General features: G+C 36.8%; 1 protein-coding gene across 18 annotated transcripts in view; it reads left to right on the plus strand.

Annotated features, from left to right (window-relative positions):
* The window catches only part of LOC106063654 (protein PHTF2-like), a 72,778-nt gene that overhangs the window by 31,015 nt on the left and 19,876 nt on the right, over positions 1–21,887 (plus strand). For 8 of the 18 annotated variants that reach the window (XR_008775740.1, XM_013222085.2, XM_056016483.1 and 5 more), the window contains exons 1-6: positions 2,920–3,032; positions 18,608–18,787; positions 20,380–20,436; positions 20,851–20,932; positions 21,036–21,132; positions 21,720–21,834. Coding sequence is in view for 17 of the 18 variants with exons in the window: in XM_013222085.2 (XP_013077539.2) it covers positions 18,746–18,787; positions 20,380–20,436; positions 20,851–20,932; positions 21,036–21,132; positions 21,720–21,834 (393 nt within the window). In the remaining variant the exon portion in view is untranslated. Of the gene's footprint in view, positions 1–2,919; positions 3,033–8,537; positions 8,801–11,294; positions 11,445–17,333; positions 17,626–18,577; positions 18,788–20,379; positions 20,437–20,850; positions 20,933–21,035; positions 21,133–21,719; positions 21,835–21,887 lie in introns of those variants that run through there. The other 10 variants (XM_056016476.1, XM_056016478.1, XM_056016475.1 and 7 more) reach the window with 6 other exon arrangements.

The raw sequence follows: 21,887 nt of genomic DNA on the forward strand, positions 1-21,887 counted from the left end.
GGTTAGGGCTTTTTCCAGAGCTTCTTCAGAGATGACCAGGTTCATTACAGTACAGCAATATTCACATGTTCTTCTTACAACAGCAACTGACTTTGGGTTTGTACGATGCCTGTTGGGTTGATCTTCTCGCACAGTTTTATTTGTACAGTTCTATCTCAGATGGTTACTCACTTCACAGTTCTGGCATCTTAAACTAGTTCTGTCCTTCTTGCTTCTGACTTAATTAGCGTTCTTCTAAAACCTCTGTTATACTTCATCAACCTATTCTCATGAGGAATGTTCTTAGATTATTCATTAGTGGCTTCACACTTTTAACTGATTCGTAAGGCTTTCTTCTTTGGTCTGATGGTTCCGGACAGAATCTTTCTAAAAACATGGGCTGTGGAGTTTCATCAGTGCAGGTGGGGGTCTATCAGTGGGAGAAGTGGTGGGCTTGTTTTCTAACAACATGGGCTATGGAGTTTCATAAATGCAGGTGGGGGTCTATCAGTGGGAGAAGGGGTGGGTTTGTATCTTGATCTTGTTGGAGCCATCCACGTTGCACTCTGCATATGTCGCTTTCTCCGCCTCCTCAATTTGATATTTCTTTGGTTGCGTTGATGTCGTTGTCTTACTTTCTTGTCAATCAATGCTGATGGCAGCCACATAGCACATAGGAAGGTATTGCATTTCATAGCTGTAGTCATCAAGACTGTTGATCTAACAAGTTGTTTCGGCATTATTCTTCGATGGATGCTTTGCGAATGAGCTGCAAGTCCACTTGAAGGCAAGGTGTCAAACACGTCATCACCTTCATCCGAGTCTGGAGCACTCGCCTGTGGGGCAGGTTGATAACATTCAACGTGCAAAGGTCCATCAACTTCAGCATCAGATTCTATTGTGTTTCCTTGACTTTGACCAGGACTTCTCGCGCTGATCTTGACAGCTGGACAAGCTTCTGTTAAGTCCAGACCTTGCTGGTGTATTTCTTGGCATTCACAGTCTTCTTGTAAAGCTACGTACGTACAGTTCTTGTCAAACGCATTGTTGCAGTAATCAAGCTTCGAGTTCCTCTCGTAGACACTGGCAGATAGAAGACAGAAGTCTTTAAGGCCCACAGCAACAGGCTTGGACGCAGACCCAACGTTGTCTTGATCTGTTTGGCTGGTTGAGGTACTCATATCAGGTATATCTGTAGCTAAAGCTTCGGTCAAACTATAGGTCTCTTCTATTGTTTCTTCAGCGGTCTCATTCTGCTTTTCGTTGAAATAGTAACAGCTACCGTCTCTTTTCATTTCTTGTGAGCCACATTCGTTTGGTTTACTATCACAGTCACAGACAGCACAGCCATCACCAGCATCCCTATCGTAATTGTCTGTATCGCCACATTCTTGGTTGGACAATCGTTCGATGTTCATCAATGGTATAGCTCTTTCATCTGTCGACTCAATCTGATACTGCTGAGTGTTCAGTAGCTCGTTCATCATGATTCTCGTTTGATCTTTTATTTGTTCTTCTGTCTTGTTGGGCGTGGTAGCTATTTGTTCATTCTCATTCATGGCTTTGATCAAATGGTTAAATGAAGAAAATCGAGTGTTGATTTCTGATTCTATCTCCTTAATGCTCTCATTCACCGAGCTCATTTTGTATTGCAAAGTTCTCAGGAGCTCCATCGTATTAGGTTTGATTTCAAATTGGCAAGTGTTCGGATTCTCATCTTCCTCCAACAGGGCTTGTCTTAGACGTGCTATTAGCGTTTCCTTATTTCCGTTAAGATGTAGACCTCTTTCTCGAAGCTCTTGTCTAAGTTCTTTCATGTCAAGTTCATTAAGAAGTTTTGTGGAATACATTCTAGCCAGAAAGATCCCACTTCTGACACCAATTGTTACGTATTTCTGAATTTTCTGGCTAGATGTATTAGTTGGCACACAAATAAAAACACAGCAAAGAACTTGACGACTAAACTTTCAGTTTCATATAACTTTAATGACTATTAACTCTAACAATTCGTTACTGTAACATGTAGCGTAGAAGACTGTACAATATCTGTCAGTTTACAGTTAGCTATACTTCGTTGCAATTCATCTCTTCTCAACTTTCCTCGAGCCGTATTCCACAGAACAGACCAACGACACACTTCCCAGTGTCGCTCCAGGTCTCCCAAAGCTGAACCAAGTCGTACTCAAGTCTACCGAATCAGAGCCGCACACGTCTTACATCGACTGTATCGACTGTAACGGCTCAAGTCCACTGTAGTTCGCTGTATAGACTTTAACGACAGTAGTCCACTCCAGTTAACTCTACCCTAGTTAACTTGCATCGAGTCGTACACATTTCTCTTCCACAGAGCCGCACACGTCTTACATAGTCTGTATCGACTGTAACGGCTCACTCACGACTCCATACGACTCCATACGACTGACTTTCACATTAACTTTCTGGCTTATATAGAGTCCCTAATCGCTTCTTCAAAATATGCACAAACACTCCTAGTATCCTCTGGAATAACATGTCAGGAAACGTCACATCCTGTCTTTATTTATACACGTAGATTCCAGAAAACATCGGCTGCAGTGTCATCAAGTCGGGGTCACACGTAGTGACCTTTATCTGTCACTGTTCATTAGTAACTGTCCCCCTACTTAGATCTGTTCGTCCCCTGGAACAACACGTGTGGACACGTCACATCCTGTCTTTGTTTATACATGTAGATTCCAGGGAACACTAGCTGCTGTGTCATCTCGCCGGGGTCATACGTTGACCTCTACCTATCACTGTTCATTTGTAACAATACTATACGCTGTAAGGCTATGCCTGCATCAGCCAACACTGTAAAACATGAAAGGAAAAAAAAATATTCGATCGAACAGCTGGTTCGCTGATACCCCAGGCTGTGCTATTTATAACTTTTGACCTAGTTTTATTAAAAACGTTAAAAGGCTGCCTGTGAAATTTTCCATTCATATGCGTCGCTGTCTTTCTGGAAGGATGGACTAGTTTCCCCTCGTGGGTCTACCTTACAGTTTTTATGTGTACGTCCTAGTCTGATTTGGGTAAGATTTCTGACAACGTCTTATTTCCTAGTGTACTAACTCATGTGTGTCTTGGTTCTCATGATCGGGTAGAAGACTAGATAGATCTCTCGAAGTGTAATTATGTCCAATTTGTTTGATCTATAACTCATACTGATCCAGAGCTAGATTAACTAGATAATAGATCTAGACTATTCTAGACTCTATCTTTTTAAAAAGTGCTGATGACGTGAAAATGTTCCTTTATTTAATTTTTTGGTATAGGAGATCTATAGTGTTTTAATCACTTATAGAATCTCTTGATCTTTTCAGATCAATAACTAGTTGTATTGATTCTTAATTTAATTAATCAATTCAGTCTCGACAATGTCTACGTCTACTATATTATAGATCTAGATTTCTAGATCTTGATATCAAGATTTATAGGGCATACTTTCTAAATGGTAAATGCGTTGAGTATTTTTTATTAAGATTGTGGTTATTGTTTTGTTTTAGTTAGGTCCATGGCGACCATGGTTACTTGAAATTGTATAGATTTAGAAAGTAGATTCTATTCTTGATCTAGTCTAGATCTAATTGAAAAGCATTGTTTCTCTTTGTTAAATCTAGACTACTAGAGAAATGAAACACGCACAATACATTCAATGACAGTTGCTGCGGTACATCGATTTCGGGAGTTTCTAGAAGTTTTCTACCTAGATCTGAAGACACCCACCCTATTCAGCGCGATAAATTATGTACAATTGTTTTTGGCTAATGCGTACATATTCGATGACTAATGTTTTCATTTAGATACGCTTTAAGTGGCATATTCGCATGAACTTGTGAACAGCATTAGCTCTAGCTCAATAACTGCAGAGTTGAAGCAGGGCTGGCCTCGGATAATTGGAGGCCCTTGGCGAAGTAAATTCGGTGGCCCCTAAATGAATGAAAATAATTAAAAAGAAACAGCAAAATATTGGAAAACAATACGCAATTTATTGCAATACATGTCATTTCTTAAGTAGAGGCAAGAGTTAGACTAGTAAACATAGTCATGGTGATGCTGCGCTATATACTAGGTTTCAGATCTTATCAATGAATCAAAGTTTTGCATTTTTTTTTCTTTTCTAATTTTTTTAAAGTCCTATTCGAGGCCCCCCCCCACACACACACTAATTGGAAAGCCTAGACGGCTGCCTAGTTTGCCTATGTCTAAAGAAGATGTTCACAAAGACACAATATTTAGTTATTAATTTGTTTAGTGTGCAACTGTTATAATGAAGTGTTGTGTAGTGTCAGGTTTCGGCATTCCAGCGATTGCTGAATTCCGTGCTACGATGTTTGCCTGTTTACTTCTAATTATTGTCGCAATTCTAAAACACAATTGTACAGCAAGGGGTGGGAAGGGAGCTGCCCAAATGGCCTACCGTTGAACGTAACGATACGTTGGTAAGGTTTAGTTCATTACTTCCCCATGGCCTGGACACACACGCACGCACCAACACAAGACTGAACTGAACGCTTCCTCGTGTTGTCTAACATGCAGATTTGAGGGCAGGGGAGATCTTCATCTAGAAATAGGACGACATTTGTCTCTTCCCTTGTTGTTGTTGTTGTTGTTGTTAAGTATAAGCAATGCCAACTCTAATGCACGTCAACTGCCTAACTCTAGTCTTCATAAAGTTGACAAACTTTGTCTTCCCTTTGATGAAGCTTTACACGTCAATGGTAGGCTACCATTCTTTGGGTAGGCTACAAACTGCCTCATTATGTCTCTTGTCTGCTTGCTTGGCTATAGACCAGTGTTTCCCAAAGCGTGGTGCGTGTACCCCCAAGGGTACGGAAGACTTTGGAGTGGGTACGCGTTTAACCTCATTAACAAGCTGTTTTTTTTTTAAATACCCATTTATTATGTTCGTTATTCTCATAGACACTAGGCGAGGAGTACTCTAGTACTCTGCGTGTTACACAAATTATAAAAGGGTACACCTTTAGTCAAAAGTTTGGGAAACACTGCTCTAGGCCGATATGTAAACAAAAATATATATTTTGTTTAAAATAGTATATTTGTTTTCTTTAGAAAGTCATCAGTCACAGTTAGACAGTTTAATGCTTTTTTTTTTACTCGCCTATTACAAATGATATACCGGTAGTAATAAGATTTTTTTTTTCTTTGTGCTTCTTTTTATTTCGAGCCTTCTTCTAAGTCCAGTTGGCCCCGCCATGTTAAATTGGCGTGTTTGTTAGCAGGGTGGCCTACCTAACATCATGTAGAAGGTTGAAAGGTCACTTCATGGTCAAGCATTATCTGTGGCGTATTCGTTTAATTGGATTTGTAGCTTAGCCTGTACGAGTCTCCTCGACACTAAACAAAACAAAAGAATTACGCTTAATGGCGGCACCTTCGATCGGGGGGGGGGGGGGGTCACGTTAAGGGAGAGTTTGAGGACGTGTGTATTTTTCTACTTGGAGCCTATTCTACACGAGTATTGTGTCACTGTGTCCAACTTTTAGGGCACCGCTAAGGACGAAATTCATTAAAAAAAAAGTAGAATGCTGCAATACAGCAAAAAGGCGGAACGAGCGATTATACATTACTTTTTACTTAGTTCATTGTGTTGCAGATTCACTAGTTTGTCATTCCAGTGTGTCCTTAGTTAATTGTATGTGAGTTTGTCATTCCAGTGTGTCCTTAGTTAATTGTATGTGAGTTTGTCATTCCAAATGTTGTTACACACTAGTTCATAATATACCTAATTATCTAAGCTCGTAATTAAAATAATATTTTCGTGTCCAAACGTTTGCTTATTTTGAAATGGATTTTGTAAACACATTCTGATAGGCAATTTACCTGGGCCAAGCTCATAACAATGCTGGGCTCAACATTCCGACCATCTTAACGTATAGGCATAGAATGCACTGAAAGGAATACCAAACCAATTAGTCATTGATATAGCTTGGTAACATCGAGTGTCAAGTCTCCGAATGTCAAGTGGCCATTACTTTTATCACTGTTACGACTTGGTGTGCTCGACTTCTATCTAGAATGTTCATTCTCTTTCAAGCCAAGTCTCCACTTCATTAAACTTGGTATAATGCTTCCCTGTCTAGTTTCCATTTGTAACATTCATCATCTTCTTTCGTCTACAGTAATTATTTTTCATAGCATCTTATCGTCATCTTTAAACTGGTATATGTCTTACAACAGATTTTTATTAAATTAATACTTTTTTTTACACTATTTTTACCATCTGAACTGTGAATGAACCTTGTTTTTAATGACCTAACCGTATAAAAATTTGCCTCTTGAGCTATGAAAGGGGAATAACTCTTGATGGATTATGGGCACGACAGGGCCTAAATTGTGCCGATGTGCCAAAATCTCAAATATCTTACACTGCCTTTTTATTTTCCAAAAGTTACTCCATGCCAAGCCTCTTCCCTTCCTTTTTCAACTACATTTTAACTATTGATCCAATCCCTGTCATTTGTTACGAGGCTCGTTTCTAGGTCAGTGGTGAGCTAGTGTTGACACAAAATAGAGCAATGGGATTCATAACTAACGCATATTCACATTTGACTAGAGTAAGACCTTTTGAAAAATCACTAAACTTAGAAGCCTTCAGGGGAGAAGACTCAAAAGTAAAGTAGCAATTATAAATAAAACACTGAACCGTAAACTTCAAATACACAAAAAAAATGTAATAAAATACTCAGAAAGACACAAAGATAAAGGCACATTCCTTGTTGCATATGCTAGGACAAATTTGTACAAATGCACTTTTCTTCCCAAGTGCTATTAGAGCATGGAATGGGTTGCCTGAGCCAGCCAGGAAAACCATTGACTTGGCAAAATTTAAGTCATTGGTTAACATGCATGACGCGTAGGACGTAATCATCCTTTTTGAAGTAACGACTGTATCATATAAGAAGATAAGATATTGTGTAGCCAGCACGACATTTCCTAGATGTAGTCGTGTTTTCATTGTCTAGCCCCGTGAACCATAGCCTACGTGAAAGTCCCTGAAGTCAGGAGTGAACTCTTGAGGGGGACTTGATCGAGTCATTTTGAACGAAAAGCTCGGTATTTCACCAGGACTCGAACACACGTCCTTCAGTTTAACATCTGTATATAACCAGAGCAGTTTTCTGAATAACATCCTAAATTGTATAAAGCCGAGTCCGGTTAGATTTTATTGTCCTCCAACATAGTGTTAGGCTTCATTGATTTCGAATACATGTTAATTAGAGTGTCGAGGAAGTCAGTGGTAATTAGAGGTAGGCACGGGTCATGACGAACACATTGAAGATGAGGGTATCTCTATGCATTTACTTTTATGAAATGTTTGGCAGCCTGTGAAGTAGGTAATACATTTATGTTGGTATATCCATGTGTATTTGTAGGATTATGTATTTCTTTGTTTATATACGTGAATTTATATGTTGTTAGTACTTGTTACCAAACTAGGACATAGTACGCCATATTCAGTATCCTTCTTTTAAAGTCCACACTTCCTTGATGCCGATTCTGTAGTTTAGAGGTTTTTTGTTTTTTTTCTTTCTTTCGCCCAGAAATGTCTAAATAGATCTTCGTACTTATAATAACAAACGAGATGTACCCTAGCTAGAATCTCTGGCTGCATCCAAGACCCACATTAGGGGCTGACATATACCATATTGTTTGTGTTCTAGTCTGACCAACAGCGAGCCCTAATCTCCAATTGTTTGTTTGAATAGAAGATATTGATTACTTTGGGATTCCTACTGTTATGTACGGGTGTTGGTTGGGGGTGTTGTGTTGTATTTCTACTGGTCGGTGTTTCTTCTTACCAGGTCACCTGACACTATTTGTGTAATGCTTTATAGTACTTTACCATTAGTACTCGGTCTAGAGTTACCGGAGTTTGAAAAAAAAAAAAGGTTGCCATGTCTTTATGAATAGTGCTATAATGAACAAGACAGACATCCCCGTATACTTTGTACAACATCTCGTGGTTAATTCACTTCCTTCTCCTGATTATTTTTTTTTCACCACATGCTTGAAATTAATTGGTTTATTTTATGTATAAGCTTATTCATTAAGTCACTGCCAGAACCTCTAGCGCACCTTATTTTTTTTAAATGTGTAAGGTCCATTCCTAAGTTCTCAAAGTGTGCTCCAATACCCGCATGATGTCGCTGCTTCTTTAGCGCAGGCACCACAAAATCGTTTTCTTTGTTTCTGTAACAGAGACCCTTCCGCCTTTCATAGAATTCAAATTCAGCTTAAATTAATTTAGGATTCGGATTGGGATAGTCTTTCTCTCTGGACCATTGAGTTTTTTCCACAGACCGTCGAATGTAGAAAATGTTTTTTTTTTCATTGACTGCATAGAATAATCCCATGTTCCCCCCCCCCCCTTTTCACTCCCTGGACTGCTGAGTAGAGCCAGTCTTGTACATAGTACCTTATCTCTCCATCTGGTGATTTGTTATCGTGAAATGTTTTTCCTTTTAAGCAACTATACATCTCTGCCCCTGTGGTCTGGAAGTAGCGAGAGCCTGTACAAAGGAGGTCGATGCCAGTTTCTGACTTTTTCACTTTTCTGCCTTGACGCCGACACATAAAATATCGATTTCATCTCGTCTGTTGCTTTCTGCCTGCAGAAATGATTCCAGTTCTCTAGGCTCTCCTCCAGGCCCAGTGTTATGTTTGTACTTGTCAGCCTTGGACTGTAGCTAGCATATTCTCTGGACGTCTGTTGTATCTATACAACTAGTCTACTAGTTGTTCTATGACAAAATCTATTGCGACTCGTCTCTTTCTGGTAAGGTTTTATGTCTGTAATTGTCTAGTGTCGCCCATTACAAGAAGGTGATAAGGAAACAACCAAGGGATAGGGCTTATTGTATGAGAAGGTGTCTATATATATCGTCGCATGGCAATGTTCTGTACTCATACCCCCCGCTGAATCTTGATCCTGTCCATTATCCCCTGACTTAGATCTAGAGAGGTCCTGATGATTTTCATTGACCTCTTCCCCCTCCCCAAGCCTATCACATACCAATTCATCAGACTAATGGATACTTTGACCTTCGTATTTACATTTTTTTTTTTGCCAAAAGACGTTTACATTTTTCTTATTGTTATAGTGAATGCGCCACGCCTAGACTGATGGCTACACACGACTGAAATAATGTTATTAGCCTTTTCGTTCTATCCAGTTAGCTGAAACATGGGCTTTGTTCAGTGAATTGTTCTTCTAGTATTACGTGGAGTGCCATTAACACGGTCATGTTCTAGGCGGTCTTTAGATCTAAGTAGTGACGTTTTTTTTTTTCTCAGTGTGTGCTTGATAGGTCTATAAATAGAGACTGGTGTCAATGCAGTCATGTGTGAAAAGGATTTTCAATAAAGAAACCATTTTTTTTTTTTAGAAGTTTCTTGGGTAAAATGGTCATCTTAAAATTGTTGTTTTTATACAGTGTATACTGATTTTTTGGCAGTAGGCCTATTTGTTATATCTGTAACAGTGTTACATGCTTCAGTGTTTGATAAGCATCGATTTTTTAAAAATTAAGTGGTGGTATTTTAAATTAAAAAAAAATAATTCTCAAGACCATTTGAAGATATTGAATGTACCTACAATCACTTGAGTCAATATGCGTTGTTCACGTTTGGCCTACTCTCCTCACGGATATTAAACTATTTACGATAACATACAGTACTTAACATCACTCCATAATAAACGAGTTTAAAGTATGTACTTGAATGTTTCACGGGATTTGGTCTGTTACTTATGTATTGGGTTTTTGAGATCGAAGTAAATTAAGGATTAAAAAGTTCAGTTTTACCACTGAGTACTAACATCCACAATAAAAGATGGATACTTGACTTTCTACAGACTGTCTCCATATTACACTTACATAGATGTATGTATTGATAGCTTGAATAGACTATGAATGTTCGTGATTAATTTCTGAATAAATAGATGGATAATTTTAGAATCAGCTAAATATATTTAACATTTTGATATATCAATGCAACTCCATGTTTGATAGTTTTCCAAACAATGACAGTAGCCCAATTTCTGTTACATTGAGATATTTTATTCATACCGTTGGGTTATAAAAACACGTACATATTGTAGCTAGTTATAGTTTGTGTGTCCTGTTCTTTAATGTCTACTCCAAGTTTGCAAGACCTGACCTAGGCTGCGAACTGTAGGTAATGTAGACGAGACCCTTGAATTCTCGGGAGGAAATCAGGTGAAACGTTTCTCGCGTAGCTGTTTAGGTACTCTCCGCTAGGTGAGTACGAGTGTAGGTGAGTGCCAATCACACGTTTATCTCTCCGAGGCCAGGTCACGTTCTCTGCAACCTTTCTGGTCTTTGACGTCATGCCCTTTATAGAGCCTATCTTGACATACAGTCGACTTTCACCTTTATTGTGTTCGCATTTTTTGTAACCTGATTGGGGGGAAAATTGGGGGGGGGTGTTATTAATGTATTCTTTAATAAACTTGGCGTTATCTAGGTAGCAAAGAAATTACTATTCAGAGTGAAAACGTATTCTCAAACTGCAGTTGTGTGAATCCTAACAGTGGGGTAATGTCTATAAGAGTGACCCTTGGTCTATCTCTCGGTGGTTTGAAGTTCCTAAAAGCTTAACACTGTACTTGCCCAGTATCATTGAGAGTTGCAAACACACTCACATACTTTTTTTTTGGGGGGGGGGAGAGGAGATGTCAATTTTTAAAAATAAAGTTTTAATGTTTCTTTTATTTATCGACCGTGTCTAGTCCGCGTTAAAAAAAAACAAACAACGGGAAAAGACATCCGGGTTCATAATTTTATACTCACACACAGACACAACTACATTTGTATTTATTATTATTGCTTTTTTTTTTCGCACTTTAACAAAATTATTATCGTGACTGTTCTGCTAATCGGAGATTGATTTGGGAAAATTGAATTTTGGTAGTTTTAAACATACAAATGGCTTAGTTGTTCCAAGTACGTGGCAAGTAATAACAGTTTAGATCTAGATCTGCATAAAAAACTTATGCCATTCCGGGAATCGTCCTATTAAGGCCAGACATTTCCCAGAGCTCTAGATGTACACGCATCATTACAACTGAAGTGGACGATGTCCAATTGGATTACATTTGTGTGATGTGAACTCTTTCTCGGTTTCTCTAGTCTTTGTCATGAAGAGGGGTGGGGGTTGGAAAAATAAGGGGGTGGGGGGGCGTACATTGTCTCTCTTGTGCACATTTGCTCCTGCCGCCGATTCCGATCGTCTGTCTGTCCTGCTGCTGGGTGTTAAAAGTGAGAGCACAGTTCCCAGGTCTCGCTAAACTTGAAAGCCTAGATCCAGAAAGGAAGCCGTCACATTGAAATTGTCTTGGGCATATTTGTTTCGTTTCATTCTGCCAGGAAAATTTTTTCATGAGCTGCTAGAAATCTTGTGTAAGAGCTCTTGTGTACGTTTATTGCGGCACTTTGTCTAGGTCGAGTTTGTTTGGAACAAGTCCGACATGGATTCGTTTATTTCCCTTTTAGCACATTTTGTTGTGTATCTAGTGGGTCAATCTTGACAAGCTAGCTTAGGGGGGAAAGAACTTGATGGGTTCGTGATACATTTTGGGATCATCAGATTTCCTCACAAATGTTACTTTAAAAAAAATACATCCTCTCATGTGTTTTTGTGTAGTGAGTTAGATCGATATTGAACATGGCTGGACAAGAGTTCATTTAATGTGTGTTTGTGCATGCGTGTGTGTGTGAGTATCTGTTCGTTATTTCACTATTCCTATAGAGCTTCGATGTGCCTTAATTCTGTGAAGCTACCAGAGTGATGCCATATACACTTTAAAGATTGTTTACGTTTCTCGACCAACTTTTTTCTTTTTACTGCGTTTTTCAATCCTCTGCGACGTGACTATTAGTTCTATCTTTTGAAGTTAGGATTGGCGAAGTTCATTTTGATCACTAAATGTGACCAATGAAACGTGAAATCACTTAAGGATTTTGACTATGTAACAATGAATGTTAAAAAAAAAAGTGTATACGCGAATGTATGTTCAGTTGTGAAGCGCTATTGTCTTGTGTGTTCTGTGTGTGTTGACCGTACTTGAATTGTTGTGTGAAGTGGTTCGGCATGAACGAGCCCATTATAAAAACTTAACAACGGAGTTCTAATGTAAGCTACTACTCTCGTGAGGAGAGTGTCCTTTGTGGAGCGCTGAGGGTACCGTGTTGAAATATATCTCTTTACGTTTTCGTAGCAGATCTATAGTCACATAGTCATATGGTGATCTGGACAGGAGGAGGCTATTATACATGTGTTGTTCCATATCTTGAGTCTAGCGATTCATTTCATTTTAAAACATTTGTTTCTGTTTATTAATGCAGTTTTCGCTATAGTGCTTGAGTGGAAAAATGTATCGTTTGATAAATTCTGTACTTGATTTCTGGTAGTCCTGAAACATAGGCTAAATCTAGTTAGTTCGTGAAACAGCTGATCGGGTCACGTGCTGTTCCTGAAGGTTAATTTTTTTCCCACACCCCCCTCCCATGACCGCAGGCATTTTACCTGGTAAGTTAATCGCAGTTCTAGACAAGGTTCTTATTGTCCTTGACTGTTTCTTCCAGTGCCAACCTTTAAATAGATCTAGGCTACACACAAGTTAGATATATTGGTGATCATGTATGTTGGAGAGAGAGAGAGAGAGAGAGAATGGAGGAAAAGAAGAGAGAGAAAGGAGGGTGACATCAAGAGAGTGTTCGTTGTTTAGTCTCACTGAGGTTTGAAGTCAACTATCATTTTTTTTTTTGGAAAGGGAGGAGCTTTTACTTTAGAAAAAATAACCTCAGTTGAAATGTTGACTATCAGTGAGTCACTATTGTACGCATGTAAGGTCTAGGCATTATGGATTGATTCATATGCTAGGTTCTCATTCAATCACTTGACTTTATGCAGCAGTGGTGACAGTGAGCTTAATGTTGTCACTAAGAACACAATTTTAGCCCTGTAAATGACCTAGCAATATTAGAACCTCATGAGTTAGTTTTTATATTTCTTCTTTCCAACAAACATTTTTGTATTGGTCATACAAGTTGTAAGCAACTGGTCAACTAAATATTTTAACTGTGAATAGCCCTTGCTTTTAATGATTTAACTGTATGGAATTTAGCTCTGGTGATGTGAAGGGAGAGTAATCCTTGAAGGATTACGGGCACGACATGGCCTAAATTGTGCCAATGTGCCCAAAACTCAAACTCAAACCCCCTTACTGTCACACTTTGACATGGAGGCTTTGTAAGTTTAATTAAAGTATTCATAGTTGAAATAAAAAAAGAAACAATATTTTAATTATTAGATTTCTTTTACATGTCTTCTCCCCCAAAACACACACTTTTGCTCGTGGCTATTCTCTTCACCAAATTATTTGTCCTGAGGTAGATTTATACTCTCTTTATCAAATTATTTGTCCTGAGGTAGATTTATACTATCTTTATCAAATTATTTGTCCTGATGTAGATTTATACTCTCAACACCAAATTATTTGTCCTGAGGTAGATTTATACTCTTCATCAAATTATTTGTTCTGAGGTAGATTTATACTCTCAACACCAAATTATTTGTCCTGAGGTAGATTTATACTCTCTTCACCAAATTATTTGTCCTGAGATAGATTTATACTCTCAGCACAAAATTGTTATTTGTAATAAGTCTATGGGAATCTTGTTTTGTTATTGGCAACTAAATGAATTTTAAGAACAACTATTACTCAAACAATTAGTCATTCCACCATGTTGGTAATATGTTTATATATATAGGAATGACTACAATCTGATTGTTACTAACCGCGCCCTTAGATATTGATTCCTTTGTATGCTCATGGAAGGTTTGGAGACGAGGTAGGAGAAAGGACTTTCACCTTTCAAATATTGATTTCCTAGAGTTGTTACTAACGTTGTGATCGATAGTTATAGCAGTGGTGCAGGCCAGAGCATGCAATCGATGACTGAAGCCAGTTATTAATGTCTACAGCCAATGACACAAACCTTGTAAATAACAACAGAGGGTGATGTTTATTTTCAGTACTTCTCTTTTGTTGTCTGCGTTTGGATTCATAAGTACATTGCATCCTTTGAATCGTTGAAAGGAGAGTATCTTCTTAGGTGTACACGCACTGGAGAGTTGGGTTGGAGTCTATTTCATGTAGTGTATAATTGCAGTATATAATTTCTTGAACCTTGCCCATGACCTAACAGCAATCCAGTTTCATGGATGAAGCTAATCAACGCTGAAATGGACCTTCCATTGTGCTTTTCTTCTTTTAAGTTGGAAATTAAATCCATTGTGTGTTTGCAGTGGATAGTCAGCTATAAATACAAACCCAGAGAGAAATTCACTTTGCATCGTCCCTGTCTGCCCCAGCAATAGACGTCTTTGCATCACATATGTCCACCACTGGAGCAATCTTTCACACCTGTCCACCACTGGAACAATCTTCTTTCACACATGTCCACCACTGGAGCAATCTTTCACACCTGTCCACCACTGGAACAATCTTCTTTCACACATGTCCACCACTGGAGCAATCTTTCACGCCTGTCCACCACTGGAACAATCTTCTTTCACACCTGTCCACCACTGGAGCAATCTTTCACACATGTCCACTACTGGAACAATCTTCTTTCACACCTGTCCACCACTGGAGCAATCTTATTTCACACCTGTCCACCACTGGAACAATCTTCTTTCACACCTGTCCACCACTGGAACAATCTTCTTTCACACCTGTCCACCACTGGAACAATCTTCTTTCACACCTGTCCACCACTGGAACAATCTTCTTTCACACCTGTCCACCACTGGAACAATCTTCTTTCACACCTGTCCACCACTGGAACAATCTTCTTTCACACCTGTCCACCACTGGAACCATCTTCTTTCACACCTGTCCACCACTGGAACAATCTTCTTTCACACCTGTCCACCACTGGAACCATCGTTCCAGTCAGCAGCAATCCACTGCAAGTTTTTCGCTCATTAGTTTTCATGTGACCAAGGCTATCAAGGCTGTCCTTTTTTTTTTGTTTCCCTTTAGGGGTTTCCAGATAAGGACAGTTTTAGGTTATGTGTGAGATATGAAGGAAATATCTGACCACGACAACAATTTCTCTTAAAATATAGCAGTCGAAAGTAGGTCACATTGCGTGCTAAATTATTTTTTTTTTATCGGCGTAAATGACATTGGTCATAGAGTCATGGATTTTGTTTATTTTAATAACAACCTGACGCACAATACTTGTATGGAATGAATTGGTTGAAGCAGCGTGTTGTCTGTTTTTATTTGTAGCCTAAATCACTTCTGGCTATTTCAGATTTGTCATTCGCATAGTTTTGCTTTCACCTAGATTTAGAAATGCAAACGATTTGGCCTGTCGCAAGGCCAGCAATGTCGCACAAATTATTCTGTAGTTTGACTTTCAAAAAAAAAAGAACAAATTTCAAGTTATAGGTCACTTGAGGGAGAAAAAAAAGTAAGGACTAGAAATGGAATGGCTTTGTCTAGCAATAAAAGGTTGAATAACATTGCGAGCATATTTGGACATATATTGTTTTTCTAAGGTATCCTTGATTCGGTGGGTGTAAAATGACTCGGCAGTTTTTTTGTGTGTGAAGAAAAAGCGGCTAGAAGTCAGACTGATTGTTTCAATTTTTTCCCCTCTCTAGTCTATGGTCATCTGTTTTGTCTGAATCTGTAGAAAAAGTGCATTGTCATGATCATCAAAGTCTAAATGTCAGGTAATTATGTGGATGCTACACTTAATACAATTCCTTTTACCCGTGGCCCGGTTTTTTCATCATTATATGAAGTCTTTCAGCAGAAGTCGCTCATTTCAGTCGGTTTTAGTCTTTATGAGTGTTTCAGCCAAGTGCTTGCTTCCTCGGTGTTGCGAACTGGTGTATGTTGTCTTTTAATCGTTGATTCAGAAAAAAAGGAGAGTGTTTTAGTCAATGTTTCAGAAGTGCATGCTGCTTAAGTCAATGTTTCAGAAGTGCATGCTGTTTAAGTCAATGTTTCAGAAGTGCATGCTGTTTAAGTCAAGGTTTCAGAAGTGCTTGCTGATTTAGGTTCCGTAAATGACCAAATGTTAAGGCACAATTTCGGAATGTTATGGGGTTGTAATGCGAGCAAATGATGTGTTTGAGATCTCTTAGAGATGTACAACTCTTAAGTATTGTTTATAAATGTCACCAAAACGTCTATTCAACACTAAACCGAAATATACAAATTGGACATATTAGGCCTACACATTTCACTGTCTTCTGAGAATAACGGGATCTTAATAGACAAGAATCAGACGGGTGTAAATTGGACTGCATATCATCATGCTAATCATCAGGGGGCTTTTTAATTTTTTTAAATAAACTACCTGGTCGCATAATATTGTCATTATTAATTCCGACACTCGAGGATGTGGCCAATTATAAATGTAACATTAACGCGCGTGAAAACACGTACGCACTTGAAGAAACCATTATTATTGTTTGTTTAATTGGAGAGGGTGAAATAAAAACATTAGCAAGTTATTGTTGGAGATGACCAAGTTCCCTTTGCGACCGCGTATACACACTAGACAAAATGTGATCGATTACACGGATGGTTCGCCAGATAACAACGTAATCGATTATCTGAGATGAAACAGACGACATTGTACTCTAGTTTTTCGTTTCAGCGGCCATCTTTATATTTGTTAAAGCAGCAGATGACGTATATTTTTTTTTCTACAGAAGTCTCTCATTCTGTCCGTCTGGTACGATTTCTGTAAACGTTATTTCTCCCACTTCCCGTTCTCGGATGAAGTTGAAACTTTCGACAGTTGTACGAATCAATAAAAAAAATAAATAAAACCCAATTAGATATAGATCTAATTAATTAATTAGTGGTAATCATATATAAATCTTACAGTATTGATAGAAGTTGCTATAAATGTGCAGTTCTTCTTTCTTAGATATATATACTTTGTTTTTGTTTTTTAAATTTTTTGTATCTTGTTATTATTATTATTTATAGATACCCATTTTCTTTAACCTGAACATTTATCGGTAGATCTAGAAATCTTGTTGTTTCTGTACTTGACAAGCCTATTTTATTTATAGATCTTGATCTTGATCTATCTAGATTTTTGTGATCTAGTTTGGGTTTGACGGGTCAAATTTTCAAAACACTTTTTAATGCTGCAGCTTAGATACAATCCCAGTCCATTATCCGGCCCATAAGTGATGTTGGGAATTCCCACTCCAAAGTACAGGACATTTTTAGAGTAATAATTTGACCTCGCGTGTACATGTCTATCCTGTGTGAGAGTGAGAGCTGATAAAATGTTGCTACTGACTTTGTTTTACAAAGACAGAGATCTACATCTACATCTTGATTCTGTCTAGATCTTAGGAATCTTAGTCTAGATTCTAGATATATTTTCAAACAAATACTGAAATAGATCTAGAAAAGGGTCTTGACCTAGATCTAGTCTAGTTTATTACTTTATTTTTATGGCCATGGCTATGCAGTGCTATTCAAACACCTCTATTCAACTCTATTGGATCTAGATCTAGATCATCTAGACAGAGGTCTAGTATTAATAATTATTATTAATTAGAATCTATATGATACTTTATTTATATTATTTGTAGCCCTAACCTAGATGACCTAGATCTCTGGTCACTCTTAGACCTCAGTCTAGACTCTAAATCTAGACAATGTAGATAGATCTATTATATGTAAACTCTTTAAGTCTAGCAAGTTTTCAATTTTTAAAAATATTTAAAATCATTTTAACTATTGAGTCTCTCACAAATCTTCTAGATCTAGAGGGATATTGAAGTCAAATATTCTGCTCAGTGTTTGGATCTACCTCTAGTAATTTTAGTTTCTAGCCCATAAGTTTTATATAGACCACTTACTGTCCTATTATAATGATCAACATGTTGGTCAACTGGTGAACTTTTGAGGTCGTAGGTCATGTCCTGATAGGCCATCTCATCAGCTAGTTCTCACAGAATGACAGAACAGAATTGTGTGTGTGTGTGTGTGTGTGTCTGTATTGCTTGTTCCAATCCATCTGTCAAGAGTTAATATGTACCATCTGTACCACTTACTAATAGATCTAATTTGTTATGACAATCAATCCCCTACTTCAGTGGTTCCCAACTTTTTGCGATGTATGGCATTATTTACAGCAATCTCAATTAGTTTTTTTTTAAAGTTAAAAAGCACCCTCCATCAAGGAAATTGTTTATGACCCCTCTGGTTTAAAAGTGGACTTTCCATTATTTTTTTTCCTGTGCACAAAATGAATAATAACATAGACACAAAATGTCAACAATGAAATGAGTCTCACATTAAATGCTTACTATTACAATAGACATCAATTCCTATTTCTTTAAAAAAAAATTAGGGATTAATAAAGTAAAGTAGTTGGCAACAGTGTCATTATTAAGTGTCTGCTGTTTGTAGCCTCAAAATATTGTTACTTTACAACTTGATTTCTCCCTTAAATTTTTGTTTTTCACTGTTTTACAGGCAATTAGAAAACTTTTTCTTTATATTTAGTTTAAACAAAGGCATTCAGTCAAGTCAGAGAAGACAAGATCTTTACTGTATTCAAACCTGAACTTTGGTCACATTTTGTCCCTATTTGTCTCTATTTGTCCGAGAACGATCAACTCAAATAGGTTGTGATAGGGAGGAATGGAAAATGTTCACAATGCCATAGCATGGTATCAAAAAAAGGTGAGTTGTTCCTATATTGTTTTATGATTCTTTTTGATAAGGAAGCATCAAAAGTAAATTGTTAGCAGTGTGATCATGTCTAGAGGCACACCCTGGCACTTTGTTACAGAAGCTTTCAATTATGTATTATTTTTTTTTCCTTTTACTTAGACTTAAGTCCACCCATGCCGTTCGGCGCATTGGGCAGCAAGCTGTCTCCATAAAGATCTGTCTCTGGCAATAATAATAATAAATATTTTAATGTGTAAAAAGGAAATCCTTAACAAACTTGTATCTAAATATTACTAAAAAAAATAGTCTCTTAAGAAAAAACAGAAAACTCTTTTTTGTATGACTATGAAATAAAAAAAATTCTAGTTTTATATATACGTTTCTTCAGGAAAAAAATATTTGGCTGCAATACATTATATCAATGCACACTTTTACTGGTTTTGCTGTTTATACACTTGTACTTTGTCATTTTTAGCAGCAGCCCCTGTGGTGAAATTAAAAGCCTCTTTTGTTTATGTGTCTGTCTGTGTCTGTTTTTCATGTTCAAAACAAAAACTAAAAACACCATGTAAAAAAAAAATCTATTTATCTTGCTTGAAACAGGTGCAGCTTCTACTTTTTATCTCCGTAGTTATTTTCCACATTCTGATATATTTTTTTCATTTTTCACATTTGTACATTCTACCTTGTTATGATAAAACCTTAATAACATTTTTGTTGGTTATCGGAAAACAATTCAAGTATATAAAGCCAAAAATTAATTTTATTTAATGGTGTCAAATCAACGATGGTATTGTTAATTAGGAGAGAAAGAGTTCAATTAAATTATTTAAAAACATGCAAAAAACTTAAAATATAGTTTCCATTTATAGATGTGATATATTATTATTTAAAAAATTATTTTTTTTTTACAAAACTTATGCAAACTCAATCCAAACCAAACTCAGTCCATCTGGGTGTAATGCTATACATGTACTTTCTCCCACTTTTTATTCTTGGACCATTGAAACATTGCTCAATTATTCAGTGTCAATGATAAAACATGAATCAATAAAAAAAAAAATAAAACAAAGTTAATTAATCTATTAGTGGTAATTAATTAACTTTGTTTTATATAGAATATGTACAATGCTAAGGAGAGATCAGCCTTGTGTAGAAAATTAGGTTGTTTATTAAAAAATTTGAAACTAACTATAGTTAGTGGCCAATATATCCTCCTTCCATCATGAAGACTTGAGACCTGAGTTCAGACTTGAGCAAATTTTTTTAAAAATAGCTTTTGAAAAGGCAGCACAGAAACCTCCCAACTGGACCATAGTGCACTGAGCATGTTATAAGCATGAAAGCTGCACTAAGCACAATTAATACAAATATTTTCAATTGCACAGATTTATTATTGCTGGTCTAGATGTATTATAAATTAATTGCATTATTGATTCAAAATAAGCTTTTGTTTTTTAAGTTTTAAAACTATTTTGTTTTGTAAAGTGATGAGTACAACTGACCTCCTGGGACTGCCTATAAGTTTTATGTGCTCTCTTAAATATTTTTTTTTTTTTTTGCATACTTTTTCAAAAATAAACTGTGGATTTTGTTCTCAGATTGGCTCCTATGACAAACAACTTTGGGAACAGTCAGTGGAGAAAAAACTACAAAAGGTAAAAAGTAATTGATCTCCCTACTTCTCACACTCCCTTTTTGACACACACACACATGCACTACTTTGCTTAGTTCAAGAACACAGAACTACTTATCCTTTGGTCAAAACGTCTAAATATTTATAAGTGCTAGCTTGTAATTTAAAGCAATTACAAATAGATTACTTTAAATTTTGTAAACTTTTTAGTGTAATTCTCAAGCATTGGACAGAAATACGTATTAAATTTTTTTAGTTCTGATTTTTTTTTTAAAGATCTTCTAAGATGCATATGTTGATTAATTGCATCTTTTTTTTTAAATTCTATTAAAATTTTAAGAAAATGAATATTAAGTCCAAACAATACTTTGTTATTATTTTGACTGAGCTTCTTGGCTTTAGTTGTTAAAATTGAACTTTTTTATTTTATTTCTAGCAACCTCCATTTGTTCTTCACAATGCACCTTCCAAGAAAGTTCGTTTAAAGACTGAGTATATTGATGTGGATTTGATTCGAGGTATTGTCTGTAGTCTAACCTTGTATCAGCCATCCTAGGATAACGTTCTATTATTTTTTCTTTTCTTTTTAAACTTTCAACTGTTTTACTCTGACCATTTCAGGTTCCACGTTTGCCAAAGCCAAACCACAAGTACCATGGGTGTACATCACAAGGAAAGCCATTGCTCGAGTTTTATTTTTTCCATTTTACTACAACTGGTAATTGAATATTACAATATGGCCCCCCCCCTGCTTTTTTTTTTCAAGTTGCATCATTTTATTGACAGAAATTTATTATTTTTACGTTATTTCCTTTCTTGAGAGTCTTCGTTGTATTTTATTAAGCAAAATATTGTTGATAAGAATTCTTCTTGTTTTCTTTTTGGAACAAGTTCAAAGGTTAACCTGCTCCATGAACAAAGGTGTCCTTAAAAAAAACAAATAACCCTACTTACAAGAGTAAAATATTGTGGCCAAAATAAAATTAAATTTGATTGATATCATTTGTTTGATGCTATGCTATTAACAAAACAGGCAACTGCTATCATGCACTCCTGTCTCTAAAGTCTAATGTAATACATTTCTGAAAAAATGAACAAGAAGTTTCTGTTTAAATATGTTTAAAATAGTTTTATTATATATTTATATATTATTAGTTTTATTTATAACAAGTTATATTTCAGTGCTATATTCAGTATTCCCTAATTGCTGTATCTTAATGGATCCAAACATAATTTAGTAATTAGACTCTGTTTGTTTGTTTGAAAAATTGTTTTTCTTCAAATTCGTTTTGTCTTTGACTCCAGGTGGGTTCACCAGACGTCCAAACAGCTCTATGCTGTTTTGTTGGTGCTGTATGTGCTGCAGGTACTTACAATATTTGTGTACCTGCGCAACTTTGACCACAGCATTATGGAGGATGTAAGTTCCAAAATATTTTTTTTTCCTATTCAGTTTTAAAATGCATAGTTGTT

Source organism: Biomphalaria glabrata, chromosome 17 (assembly GCF_947242115.1).
Source record: "Biomphalaria glabrata chromosome 17, xgBioGlab47.1, whole genome shotgun sequence".
Taxonomy (NCBI): Eukaryota; Metazoa; Mollusca; class Gastropoda; family Planorbidae; genus Biomphalaria; species Biomphalaria glabrata.